Source organism: Siphateles boraxobius, unplaced genomic scaffold (genome assembly GCF_051911475.1).
Source record: "Siphateles boraxobius isolate OS27281-9 unplaced genomic scaffold, OSU_SipBor_1 103, whole genome shotgun sequence".
NCBI lineage: Eukaryota > Metazoa > Chordata > Actinopteri > Cypriniformes > Leuciscidae > Siphateles > Siphateles boraxobius.
Window position 1 is genome coordinate 2,297,501 of NW_027508704.1, and position 14,434 is coordinate 2,311,934.

General features: G+C 36.3%; 1 protein-coding gene across 4 annotated transcripts in view; it reads left to right on the forward strand.

Moving 5' to 3' along the window:
- The window catches only part of usp22 (ubiquitin specific peptidase 22), a 51,353-nt gene extending 37,363 nt beyond the window's left edge, over nt 1-13,990 (forward strand). For 2 of the 4 annotated variants that reach the window (XM_077246198.1, XM_077246210.1), the window contains 9 exons: nt 1,435-1,601; nt 4,218-4,365; nt 6,689-6,794; nt 7,942-8,100; nt 8,178-8,304; nt 9,611-9,702; nt 11,087-11,149; nt 11,284-11,433; nt 13,802-13,990. In XM_077246198.1, the coding sequence (XP_077102313.1) occupies nt 1,435-1,601; nt 4,218-4,365; nt 6,689-6,794; nt 7,942-8,100; nt 8,178-8,304; nt 9,611-9,702; nt 11,087-11,149; nt 11,284-11,433; nt 13,802-13,844 (1,055 nt within the window). In that variant the 3' untranslated portion in view covers nt 13,845-13,990. The remainder of the gene's footprint in view (nt 1-1,434; nt 1,602-4,217; nt 4,366-6,688; nt 6,795-7,941; nt 8,101-8,177; nt 8,305-9,610; nt 9,703-11,086; nt 11,150-11,283; nt 11,434-13,801) is intronic. The other 2 variants (XM_077246219.1, XM_077246202.1) reach the window with 1 other exon arrangement.
- Nucleotides 13,991-14,434: the final 444 nt, after the last annotated feature.

The window sequence follows — 14,434 nt, forward strand, 5'->3', positions numbered from 1 at the left end:
TGAGCTTTAACTTCTGGGGTTATACACTTCAGATTGAGACGAGGCCATTTACATTGTGAAAATGGATCGGTTGTGCAATTTTAACCAATTGCTGTTGGTGAAGTCTCCTTCATTTATATAGCGCTTTTAACAATATAGACTGTTTCAAATCAGATTTACAGTGATAATAGGAATTTAAAGTAACAGAGATTGTTTTCAGTTCTCTAAACACTGAGAACGACTCAGATTCTCAAGCAAATGACTCTTTTGAGTCAGTTCTTTGTAGCGAATCATAAACGCATCGTGACCGGTGTGATTACACCGATTCCTGAATAGATGACTCTTTTGAGCTGCTTGTTTTAGTAAATCATACACAAAACTCGAGCAGTGTAGTCGTATTCACAAATGAGTGACTCATTTGAGCTGGTTCTTTTTAGTGAATCAAAAACAACCAGAGTAGTTCGATTCCCAAACAAGTGACTCTTTTGAGTTTCTTATAGTGAATTGAAAATGTACTGGGAGACCAATGTAAGACAGCTGATTCCTGAACGCATGACTCTTTTGAGCTGGTCCTTTTTAGTGATTCATACACAAAGTGGGAACAGTATATAAAGATTCCCAAACAAGTGACTCTTTTGAGCTCTGAGTTGATTCTTTGTAGCAAATCAAAAACATAAAGCACCACCAGAGGAGTCCAGTTCTTGAGCAAATGACACTTTTGAACTGGTTCTTTTTAGTGAATACGCATTCTCTAAACACTGAGAACGACTTTTCTCCCTTTTCTTTTGCTTTATAACAATTCTATGGCCTTTTTATATATTTTTTTATTCTTTTATATATGCATGTTGCCTAAATTGGTTACTATGTAACCTCCAGGTGAGTGCACTTTTTTTAATAGTATTTTTGAATGCATTTTACTCATTCATTTTGTTATTTATGAATAATTATTTTTTTAATAAAATTGACAAACAGGAAATGGAAAGTAAATTAACTTATTATTATTATAATTATTATTAATATTTTATGAATAATACACATTTTATGGTGATAAATGTAAATAAAACAAAGTAAGTTAATAAAATAATAATTTATAAATAATAAATTACTTCAACAACATTTTATTCATTTACTTTTTGTATGTTATATTTATTATTTATAATAATTTAGAAATAATAAAAATGGAGTAAACAATACATAATAATAATAAATTAATAATAATGTTAGCAACACTTATATTTCTTATTCACTTTATATCTACTCTCACAAAAAAGTAAAATGATCATATACATTGTTATTCTATTATTAATAATTTATTAAGTTATAAACTCAAAACTTAGCTTATTTCAAAACCATTGCTGGTGATTAATCTTTTATTGTGTGTTCGAGGACTCGACTGGAAAATTACTGTCCATCCTTATTTTTAATGCTCTCTGTACTTTCTATCTTCTCTTTCAGGATTGAGGGGTTTAATAAACCTGGGGAACACATGCTTTATGAACTGTATCGTTCAGGCTCTCACACACACTCCGCTGCTGAGGGATTTCTTCCTGTCCGACAGACACAAGTGTGAGATGCAGTCCAACTCTTGCCTAGTGTGTGAAATGTCTCAGCTCTTTCAGGAGGTGAGAGCTCTACACACACACACACACACACACACACACACACACACACACACACACACACTTCTATACCCAGACACATACACACACACTCTCTCCTATACCCAGACATATACACACACACTCTCTCCTATACCCAGACATATACACACTCATATACCCACACACACACTTCTATAGCCAGACATATACACACTCATACACTCATATACCCACACACACACTTCTATACCCAGACATATACACACACACACTCTCCTATACCCAGACATATACACACTCATATACACACACAATCACACATACACACTTACACACACACTTCTATACCCAGACATACACACACACACACACTCTCCTATACCCAGACATATACACACTCATATACCCACACACACACAAACACACACTTCTATACACACACACACACACACACACACACACACACACACACACACACACACACACACACACACACACACACACACACACACACACACACACACACACTTCTATACCCAGACATATACACACGCACTCCTATACCCAGACATACACACCCACAGACTTCTATACCCAGACATATACACACTCATATACCCACACACACACACACTTCTATACCCAGACATATATACACACACACTCTCCTATACCCAGACATATACACACTCATATACACACACATACACACTTACACACACACTTCTATACCCAGACATACACACACAATCACACTCTCCTATACCCAGACATATACACACTCATATACCCTCACACACGCACACTTCTATACCCAGACACACACACACACACTCTCCTATACCCAGACATACACACACACACACTCTCCTAAACCCAGACATATACACACAAACACACACACACTTCTATACCCAGACATATACACACACACACTTCTATACCCAGACATATACACACTCATATACCCAGACATATACACACTCATATACCCAGACATATACACACTCATATACCCACACACACACACACTTCTATACCCAGACATATACACACACACACTCTCCTATACCCAGACATATACACACTCATATACACACACACACACACTTACACACACACTTCTATACCCAGACATACACACACAATCACACTCTCCTATACCCAGACATATACACACTCATATACCCTCATACACGCACACTTCTATACCCAGACATACACACACACACACTCTCCTATACCCAGACATATACACACAAACACACACACACTTCTATACCCAGACATATACACACACACACTTCTATACCCAGACATATACACACTCATATACCCAGACATATACACACTCATATACCCAGACATATACACACTCATATACCCACACACACACACACACTTCTATACCCAGACATATACACACACACACTCTCCTATACCCAGACATATACACACTCATATACACACACACACACACACACACTTACACACACACTTCTATACCCAGACATACACACACACTCACACTCTCCTATACCCAGACATATACACACTCATATACCCACACACACGCACACTTCTATACCCAGACATACACACACACACACTCTCCTATACCCAGACATATACACACAAACACACACACACTTCTATACCCAGACATATACACACACAAACACACTCCTATACCCAGACATATACACACACACACTTCTATACCCAGACATATACACACTCATATACCCAGACATATACACACTCATATACCCACACACACACAATTCTATACCCAGACATATACACACACACTCGTATACCCAGACATATACACACTCATATACACGCACACAAACTCTCCTATACCCAGACATATACACACTCATACACACACACACACACACACACACACACTAACACTCAGATACACACTCATATACAGCACCCCGACAGCACCCCCCCCCCCCCCACACACACAGCCAGAGTAATCAGATTATCAAGCAAATTACTCTTTTGAGCTGGTTCAGTGTCACATGATCCTTCAGAAATCATTCTAATATGCTGATTTGCTGCTTAAGAAACATTTATGATTATTATCAGTGTTGAAAACTGCTGCTTCATATATTTTTGAAAACTGTGATACATTATCATTCAATAGTTTGGCTCAGTAATATATATATTTTTTTAAGAAATTAATACTTTTATTCCGCAAAGATGCATTAAATTAAAAAAATGTTCTCACTGTCACTTGATCGATGTTACCAAAGCTTTCTATTTCAAACAGATGCTGTTCTTATGAACTTTCTATTCATCACAGAATCCTGAACACACAGTTTTATCACAGCTTCCACAAACTTAAGAAGCAGCGCAACTGTTTTCAACATTGATAATAATCATAAATGTTTCTTGAGCGTCAAATCATCATATTATAGTGATTTCTGAAGGATCATGTGACACTGAAGACTGGAGTAATGATGCTGAAAATTCAGCTTTGATCTCTGGAATAAATTACATTTTTGAATATATTCACGTAGAAAACATTTATTTTCAATTCCAATATTGCATTTTTTACTGTATTTTGTTCAAATAAATGCACATGTAGTGTATCGCTCATGTGTCCGTCGTTCTCTGTTGTAGTTTTACTCGGGTCATCGCTCTCCTCACATTCCCTTCCGGCTGCTTCACCTGGTCTGGACTCACGCTCGACACCTGGCCGGATACGAGCAGCAGGACGCTCACGAGTTCCTGATCGCTGCGCTCGACGTGCTGCACAGACACTGCAAAGGTACCGCAGCCAATCACACACATTACAGCTTTACCAGCTGACCACCGCTTTAGTAACGGTTGCTATGTCCAGCAAGCCATGCTCCTCTCACGCCAAACCTTTAATATGTTAAATAAAACATACATTTTTACGCGTTTAATCTCACGTTATTGACCAATGTACTTGCTTCTGACCTTTGATGATTCAGTGAGACCATAAGCAAAAGTAACTTGCCGCCGTTATAGTGGGGGGGAAAAAACATTTAGTTTGAAGCAAATAAAAGGTAAAATGTTCCATTTGATGAAAAACAAATAAAGGTATTTACATATAAAATAAATGTCTTCTCATTTTATAGTACATGTATAGCGCAGCTTTTTCATGAGGCAACAACATTTGAAAGAACAAAACAAGAAAGACCATAAATAATCTTAAAGGGAAAGTTCACCCAAAAATGTAAATTCTGTCAGTATTTACTCTCCCTCATGTTGTTCAACCCTCGTTCATCGTCGCAACACGAATTAAGATATTTGTGATTAAATCTGAGAGCTGGATCACTCCTCCATAGGCTTCTAAGGGATTGAAAGTTGTTCCCCAAAAAGTTATAAAAGATATCGTTAAAATAGTCCTAGTGACTACAGTGGCTCAATCTTAAGTTTATCAAGCGACGAGAATACTTTTTGTGAGCAAAAAAAACTAAAATAACGACTTCTCTAGTTCATTTATAGCATCAAATAAACATGAATGAACATCAGAAGGAATGTTGTTTTAACCGCGGAAAGACGTCAATACACACCGTTTTTTCAAGTTCAAACCCACTGACGTTAATTTACTAACTCTTCTGACTGCTTTGTCCAACAAAAATGGCGGATGACGGGTTATGATTGGTCAGATCGCCTGTCAATCAAACTCCCTTTGAAGGGTGAATTGAATGAAACACAGCATTAGCTTGCTAATTATATCAGTTCCACCTGGCTGCTTTTCAGATGAAGTGTGTGGTTTAGAGCAGGAAAGATGAAGTAACACTGCATGATGTGTGTTAATGATGACAGCTGTATTTTAGGACGAATCTGCTGTCGGAAAGCAAGACAAGCTGGATGAGAATTTCAGGCGGGAAAAGATGTAGATTAAACATGACATTATCTGCTATTGGCTGGACAAGCAAAAAGACCGCCTAAAAATCACGCTATTGGTGGAGCTGTGTCCAATTAAAACAATGTTATGAAAGTGAAAGTATTTTAACATCAAGAAAATGACACACATTTACCTTTAAGTAGGGTTGCACGATTTGGCGGGAATTTAAAAAAAAAAAATTCTCTTTCTGATAAAAGTTGCGATTGTGATTTAAAATACAATTTAAAAAGTTTTACTGTGTTTGTTGGGCTGCAAAATTTGGCCACATTTAGTGATTTATGTAGCAATACGACTAAAATAATTAATATATTCTATTCTTTTTATTATGGTTGTTATTATTATTATCACTCAATAAAAATATGAAACAAGATTTATTAAACACTGTAATGTTTAAAAATACTCTAATTTTTATCTTCTTAAACACCATTTTTTATTTTAGAGTATATAAGAAAAATATTATAATATTTAATTTTTATCTTCTAAAACACCATTTTTTTTTATTTTAGAGTAAGAAAAATAGTATAATATTTTTATTTATAAGTACAACTGTAAGATTACTATACTAAGTTTTTCTTGAGAAAACATAACCATCAACCTTCTGAAACATGCAACACATGTTTATTTTATGAAATCACAGTGTGATAATCGGTTTTATTTCTATTAATCGGTCAGCTCTGCCTTTAACATCTTGCAAGCCATTTCAAGCTTTTCTGGATCATCTGTCAGATAGCGTGCAGATTTAATGCATGTTATATCATAAAGATCACTCACAGCACCGTTAGCATTATAGAACGTGTAAGATCTCATGTTAGATCTACTTGTTATTCATGTTCAGATTCGTGACTCTGTAGGATGAAACATTTCCTTAAAATATTGATTCGACTCTGAACGCGCGCATGTGTGAGAGCGAGGGAGAGAGTCTTGTCGCAGTGTACGCACTGAGGTCGGAGTCGGTGGGCGATGGGAGCAAGCGCTCCGAAACGGAGAACAGAAGAGCGAACGAATGAGACGAACGAATGAAAGCGAGAGGATGTAGATGTAGAGTCGGTAGACGGATCTCACTCTTTCTCCTGCAGTGTGAAGGCAAAGGGAGGGGTGTTTCTGCAGCAGTCCGAGCGCTGCTTTCTAATCAGACCTTCTCTGTCTCTCTCTCTCTCTCTCTGTGTGTGTGTGTGTGTGTGCGTGTTCATATGCTGCTTCCATGTCCGCTAAGGAGATGATAATGGGAAAAAAGCCAACAACCCAAACCACTGCAACTGCATCATTGACCAAATCTTCACAGGAGGCCTGCAGTCTGACGTCACCTGCCAAGTCTGCCAGTAAGACAAGATATACGTGTGTGTGTGTGTGTGTGTGTGTGTGTGTGTGTGTGTGTGTGAAACGAGACGAACGAACATCTGTGTCAACGTTCATAAATCTGTTCTTGCATTAATTGACACATTGAATTGAATGTGTTGTTGTATGCAAGAATGAACTGACATTCTGCTTGTTTTTTGTGAATAAGGCCACTTTTAAGTCCCTTTTTGTGTCCTTTTTTAAAGTCTTGATGTTATTTTGGGGTTCTACTACAATAAGTTTTCATGTTTAAATGTTGAAAAACACATTATTTTCCCCATATGGGTTAGGGTTAGGCATTTGTTGCGGCTCCTCTCTTCCCAGTCTGTCAGTATCGCTCTGTTTAGTTCCTGTCTCTATGAAGCCCCTCCCCTCTGTTTGGTCGGCTGGATCAGTGTGTTGTGATTGGTCAAGAGCTTTGAGTGTGTTTGTGAAATGTCCCGCCCCTTACCATAACTGCCAGTTTAACACACTACTGACTAACTCAACCAGGCCCCACCCCTTTATTCTGCGTATGAATTATTTAAATGAATCGTTCTTTTAGAAAACTCAAGACTACAATGGAGGCGTTTCAGGGAGTTCAGAAACACTGACACTGCAAAGTTACAAAGCACAAAGTTATTCTCTATATCAGAGCTTTTTCATGCTCAAAACAGCAACATTACACACTAAAGAAAGATGAACATATGAAATAGGACCCCTTTAAGTCAATTCACTCTTCATCCAAGCTTTTTTTATGTAGTCAGTTGACATACTAGTACCCCTGATTTTACATTTCAATTACATAATTAAAATAAAGTCTGATAGCAATGGTTTTGGTAATATTGCACTGTAGAAAGATATATATTTGATTAAATTTGTTGCCTTAAATGCTCCCTAGCCCCTGCATAGACCGCTCACTAGGTTTTGACACAGAGCCAGTGTCTCTGCAACTTGTATTCTCTAAATAAATGCTCCTTAACGCCACCTTGTGTTTAAAAGAGGTGTTGCATCATTCCTGTCGTTTCTTGATTATTTAAGTGCAAATGCATCTATCAAATCAAGTTTGAATGGTTTCTGACCGATTCATGAGTGTTATTTGAGGTGGTGCATTAGTAGCGTGTGATCATTCAGTGTTTTGTGTGTCTGCAGTGGAGTCTCCACCACAATAGACCCGTTCTGGGACATTAGCTTGGATCTGCCGGGTTCGTCCACCCCGTTCTGGCCGCTGAGCCCGGGCAGTGACGGCAGTGTGGTGAACGGAGACAGTCATCCCAGCGGAGCCACCACACTCACAGACTGCCTGCGCAGGTGCACAAACACACACACACACACACACGGATCTGCGATCGCACCGGACGCCACTGACTCACTCTTCTGCATTGCAGGTTCACCCGACCCGAACACTTAGGAAGCAGCGCCAAGATCAAATGCAGCGGTTGCCATAGTTACCAGGAGTCCACCAAGCAGCTGACTATGAAGAGACTTCCTATCGTGGCATGTTTCCACCTCAAAGTACGTTTGTGTGTGTGTGTGTGTGCATGCATTTGTTTCTTTTTGACGCAGATGAAAGTGCATCTTATGTGTTTATTTTAATGATTACTGATATATCTTAATGCATTTTTATTAGTTTCAGCCCATATTTGATATATCTTAATGCATTTTTATTAGTTTCAGCCCATATTTGATGTATATGGAATGATATTGTAAACGTTTAATTGTGCATGCTTATTTCTCCAATTTATATGTTTAAATTCTTTTTTTAATAACACTTTTAAATTAAATTTTTTAGCAAATATCAAAATTAATGTCCATTTTTTATACTGTACATTATAATATTTTGACGCCAGAATTCACAGAATTCTGTGATAAATGTGATTGATGATGATAAATGATAAATGTATAGAAATATTCCAATTCTATACTACTGTGTAAAAACAAATTTACACACAATTGCTTTTCAATTAATAGTAATATTTAATCAAATTGAATCGGATAATCCTTACATATTTAAAATTCTTCATTGATAATATGAATAATGAGTAAAAAAAAGAGCTTAATAAAGTATTTTGTATAAATCTTAAACTTAATTTAAACATTTAAATTTTTTTGTTTTAATTTATGAATACGAATCACATAAACTAATTTGTCAATTCCCTGTTCCATTTAAGATGTTTTATTGTTTTATTAACTGTTTTATTAACCTCTTTTAATTTAACTCAATTATAATATGAATAATATGTAAGGTTTATTCAATTAAATTTTATGGAATTTTACTATTAATTGAAGCATAAATCTTAAAAATATGATTTAGTAATATGAATAGTTACATGAAAATGTATCCAAATATTGTAATTTTATATTACAGTGTACTCTTTAAAACAAAGTGAAGTTTAATGGCAGAATTAAATTTTCACCAATATTATTATTATTATTATAACTAATACTACTACTATATTTATATTATTTAATCATTATTTATTACTTTACTCAGAGTAGTATAGAACTTATATAATATTTATACACGTCTCATTTAATTATTTATTTTTAATATTAATAATAATGGCAAATTATTACTATTATCGTCATCACAATGTATAGTATATTGGTTACAGGCCATACTATTAGTCAAAGGTCTATTAGCATCTAGTGCATCTGTACTTTGTAAGATATTCAACATTTTTGCTGGTTCTTGACCAGAATGTGAAGTTGCAAAGACTTAAACACTGTGTAGCTCTTTAAGGTTTCGTGTAATCGTTGCTGCATCAGAAGATGTTTGTGTGAGTCTGTAAACCTCATTCCTCTGTTTTCTTCTGTCCAGCGGTTCGAGCATTCAGCGAAGCTCCGGCGTAAGATCACCACCTACGTGTCCTTTCCTCTGGAGCTGGACATGACGCCCTTCATGGCCTCCAGGTACAACCTCACTCGGCCCTGCTAAAAATAACACTCGCCAAGAGCCACGTGCGAGTAAAAATCAGCGCTGGCGAGTGTATGAAACGGTGTCAGCCGCCAGTTGGCCAGTAACAGTTTCTTGAATTGTAACAAATGCGACGTTGAGCTCTTTTTCATGGCCAGCTGCGCTTGTGTGGACAAATTTACTGAAAATGATCTAAAAGAAAACTCCTGTCTCTGCAAAAATCCTAGTAAACATAGTCAGTTATGTCTTAAATGAACGCAAACACAAAACGCATGATCCGTGCGTGCATTTGGTCTTAAAGTGACACCATCCTAATAAGTCTGTGTTTTTTAATGTTAACCAAACAGCAAAGGACAAAGAAAAAACACTCACTCCTCTTAACCATTAAAGGAGAACTCCGGCGCAAAATGAACCTGGGGTGTAATAACACATTGGTACCGAGTCGACTGTTCTACGCCGTGTTACGTGAGCTGAACTGTGAGATTCGAAGTCACTGTTCAGCTCGTAGCACGGCGTTCGTGATTCGACTGGTCGAGACTGTTTCCCAAAATGGCTCCTGCCTGTATACGCGATGTTACTGTCTTTATAAAGTATATTATTATTATTAAACTGTCTGTACACTTACAAAGTTCTCAGTGCTTCAGTTTGTATGTAGAGACCCTCATTAAGCTAGCGTGTTAGTGTGGCGCTATTTTGAGCCTTGTTAGTGGTATTAACTAGCGATCTCTTTTTACTTATTATATGTCCCATATACTAGCGTTATAAGCTAAACAGTTTTTAGAGAGAAACTCTTTACACTCGATTATCATGAAAACAAATCCCAGAGAACAGTCGACTCGGTACCAATGTGTTATTACACCCCAGGTTCATTTTGCGCCGGAGTTCTCCTTTAAAAAGGATATGAAGACTATGCAGTATTTATTTCATTAGATTACTTTATTAGACCTGGCTGAAGAACACTGTTTATTTCATTTGTATGTATTGCATTGTATTTATTTGTGCTTTTAATTTGATTGTTTGTTCTTATTTTATTACTGAATGTTTTCTTGTCTTTAAAAATGTAACCTATTAAATGTATATTAGTTAAGCTAGTATTTTTAGCTTTGGTATCAAATTGTAATAGAGGAACGTACATTTTCACTGGTATCTAAAATTTTGGTGTCATAACTGCCTGTTTTTGTGTCATGCCTGGTAAAAATATATTTTTGGCTGGTAAATTTTCTTAAAGCTTTTTTGTCAATGGCTGGTGAATTAAGGCCTTGGTCGTCAGTATCTTATGCCTGTCAACAAAGACGGCAACATTCATCATGGATTCATCATGGATAAGGAAGTGGAGTGACTCTGCAAATTAATTGCTAATGTATTTTCTGTTTGTCACAGTAAAGAGAGCCGAATGAATGGACAGTACCAGCAACCAGTGGACTCATTAAACAACGATAACAAGTAAGTGACTAACTCAAAATAAAATGTGTGTGTGTGTGTTTTATCACTGTAAAGCTGCTTTGAAACAATCTACATTGTTAAAAGCGCTATATAAATGGTGACTTGACTGTGTGTGTGTGTGTGTGTGTGTGTAGGTATTCTCTGTTCGCAGTGGTGAATCATCAGGGCACGTTGGAGAGCGGCCATTACACCACATTCATCCGGCAGCACAAGGACCAGTGGTTTAAGTGTGATGACGCCATTATCACTAAAGCCAGCATTAAAGATGTCCTGGACAGCGAGGGGTCAGTCTCACGCTCATCTACACGTACCACAACTATATGGACGAGTCACACTTGAGTTTCACTGCATTCAAAACCAAATATCAAACTTTTGCAGATAAATTATGCTGGACTACATATAACTATACTTTCATTTATTGTAAGGTTTTGATTAACGTGACCTTATGCTTTCTTAAAGGGAGAGTTCACCCACAAATGAACATTTAGGTGTCTTATCTTCAGTAGAACAGTAAACATTTGATAAGTTTATAATAAGTGCATGCTATGAAGCATTAGTAAATCGTTAATTCTTCATTTATAAAGCATTAATAGACATTAGTAAGCAGTTTATAAATACAGCTATAAATGCTTTATTCTTGATTTATAAGCATATCTATAATGTGTTCAAGAATTGTATTTTCATACTTTATTAATGAGCAGTTTATCATCTCTAAATTATTACATTTACAATCCAGTTATTTAGGAGTTGGCAGTGGTTTGTAAAAGCTTTACGAGGCATAAATAGTCCTCACTTTAGATGAGCTCACAAAAATAGTTACCACTGAATTAATCATGAATTACAGTAGGGATACATGTTAATAAAGCATTTACCGGTATTAAAGGGGTGGTATAATGCCCTTTTCAAGATTTAAAATAAGTATTTTGAGAGTGAATAAGTTTCCAGAGTGTGTATGTGAAGTTTTAGGTCAAAATACCTCACAGATATTTTAGATAGCATGTTAAAATTGTCACTTTTTGAGGCTGAGCAAAAATGCTCCATTTTGTGTCTGTCCCTTTAAATGCAAATGAGCTGCTGCTCACGGCACAGGGGGCGGAGCTTCAAGAGCTCATGTCCTTTTATCACACACACGCATTGAAAACTTCAAAAACTTTTAGCCTTTTATGTTCAAATCGGAGTCAGACAAAGATGGAGAGACTCAAGAAGAAGTGACAACATGTAGAAGCAACAAGACGTTTCTGAATGTAGTTAACGATCTAGTCATTGATTAGCATATTCATGATAATCTATAAATCGTGTTCCACGGGGCCGGGGTTTATGTAAATGTTAGGGTTGGTGATGTCACTAACCCGGAAGGAATGTCGTGTAGTCTCTACCAGCCGTTTGTTGTTACACACTAACTCAAGTTAGAGAAGTGAAATCATAATCAACCACCCCTTTAACATACGGAGTAACTATTACTATATGTCTAAATAATAATAAGATATATAAATGTGCATTTAAATAATTTATTAATAATTTACTCCCACTGACAACTAAAATAGACAATAACTAATAAAAATGACATACAACATAGTTATTGAAACGTAAAATGAAAACTAATTCAAAATATTAATAGAAACTATATAATCTTATTGAAACTTAAATAATCCTGCTGTTTTTTAATGGAAGCTTGTTTCCGTCACGCAGTTTAAAAAGGTAATTGCAACTCTTTATCTCGCAATAGTGGGATAAAGAAAAGTCCGAATTGTGAGATGGAAAATTCCTTTTGTATTTGGTGGCGAAATTTATTTTCTTTAATGTTTAAAAAAGATATATATATATATATATACAGTGGTGTGAATAAGTTGCTAAAGTTGCCTAAAAAGAGGAATAAAAAATCATCTTTTGGAAATTGATCTTAATGCCTTAATTAAAAAAATTAGGAAAAATCCAGCCTTTAAGGACACCAATTTTCTTTGTGAATGAATAATGTATCGTTAATAAATAAATGTTCTTCCTTAAACCACCATAAGTCAGGACACCCCTATGTTAAATTCCCATAGAGACAGCAGATTTATATTATTAAAGGCCAGTTATTTCATGGATCAGGATAATATGCATCCTGATAAAGTTACCTTGGCCTTTGGGATTAAAATATCCCACATCATCACATTCCCTTCACCATACCTAGAGATCGGCATGGGGAACTTTCCATAAGATCATCTCTCTCAATGCAAATCATACCAGCTATTAGGCTAACTGAAATAAAACCATGTCAATCTCTAGGTATGGTGAAGGGAATGTGATGATGTGGGATATTTTAATTCCAAAGGCCAAGGAAACTTTATCAGGATGCATATTATCCTGATCCATGAAATAACTGGCCTTTAATAATATAAATCTGCTGACTCTATGGGAATTTAACATAGGGGTGTCCTGACTTGTGCACCCTGTATTTTAAGGAAGAACATTTATTTATTTACGATACATTACTCATTCACAAAGAAAATTGGTGTCCTTAAAGGTTGGATTTTTCCTAATTTTTCTAATTAAGGCATTAAGATCAATTTCCAAAAGATGATTTTTTATTCCTCTTTTTAGTCAACTTTAGCATGGGTGTCCAAACTTATTCACATCAGTGTACATACATTGTATTTTCTCTTTTTGCAGGTACTTGTTATTTTACCATAAACAGTTCCTTGAATACGAATAAGCCGAGATCCAGACGCGGTCCGAGTCCAAAGCTGTGAAGGGAAGATCGTACGAGTGACGGCGTGATGATGGAGAGCAGGAACAACACTTGCTCGTCCCGGGACAGAAGAGTACAACATGCAGCCTTTCTCACTAAAGAACATTAAATATGAACAACAAAATATGAAATGACATTAAAAAAAGAAAGAAAGAAAAAAATTACACAGCTAAACCAATCTGCACTGAGCAACCGGAGCATACTTGACAGAAAGAGGAGAAGATGGAGAACCTCCGGCACTACAGACACACACAGACTGACATCTCATCATCTTCATCATCACGCGCACTTCACTTTCAGTTGCGTTTTCACCCACAAACAATATAAAGCATTCACGTGCATCAGTTCCCTCGTCCTCAAATGATTTCTCGAGAAGTATATGAGGGGGAAATATTCCTTTTTTATTTCTTCGTATGCATTATTGATGTACTGAATGCAAATGAAAGGTGTTATTGACTTCAGCGTAAACCTATATTGTCGTTTGAGTTTGGAAATACTGTCCTTGTCCAGCACTTTTTATTTTTATTCTTCATTCGGAAAAGCTTGTTTTTTGG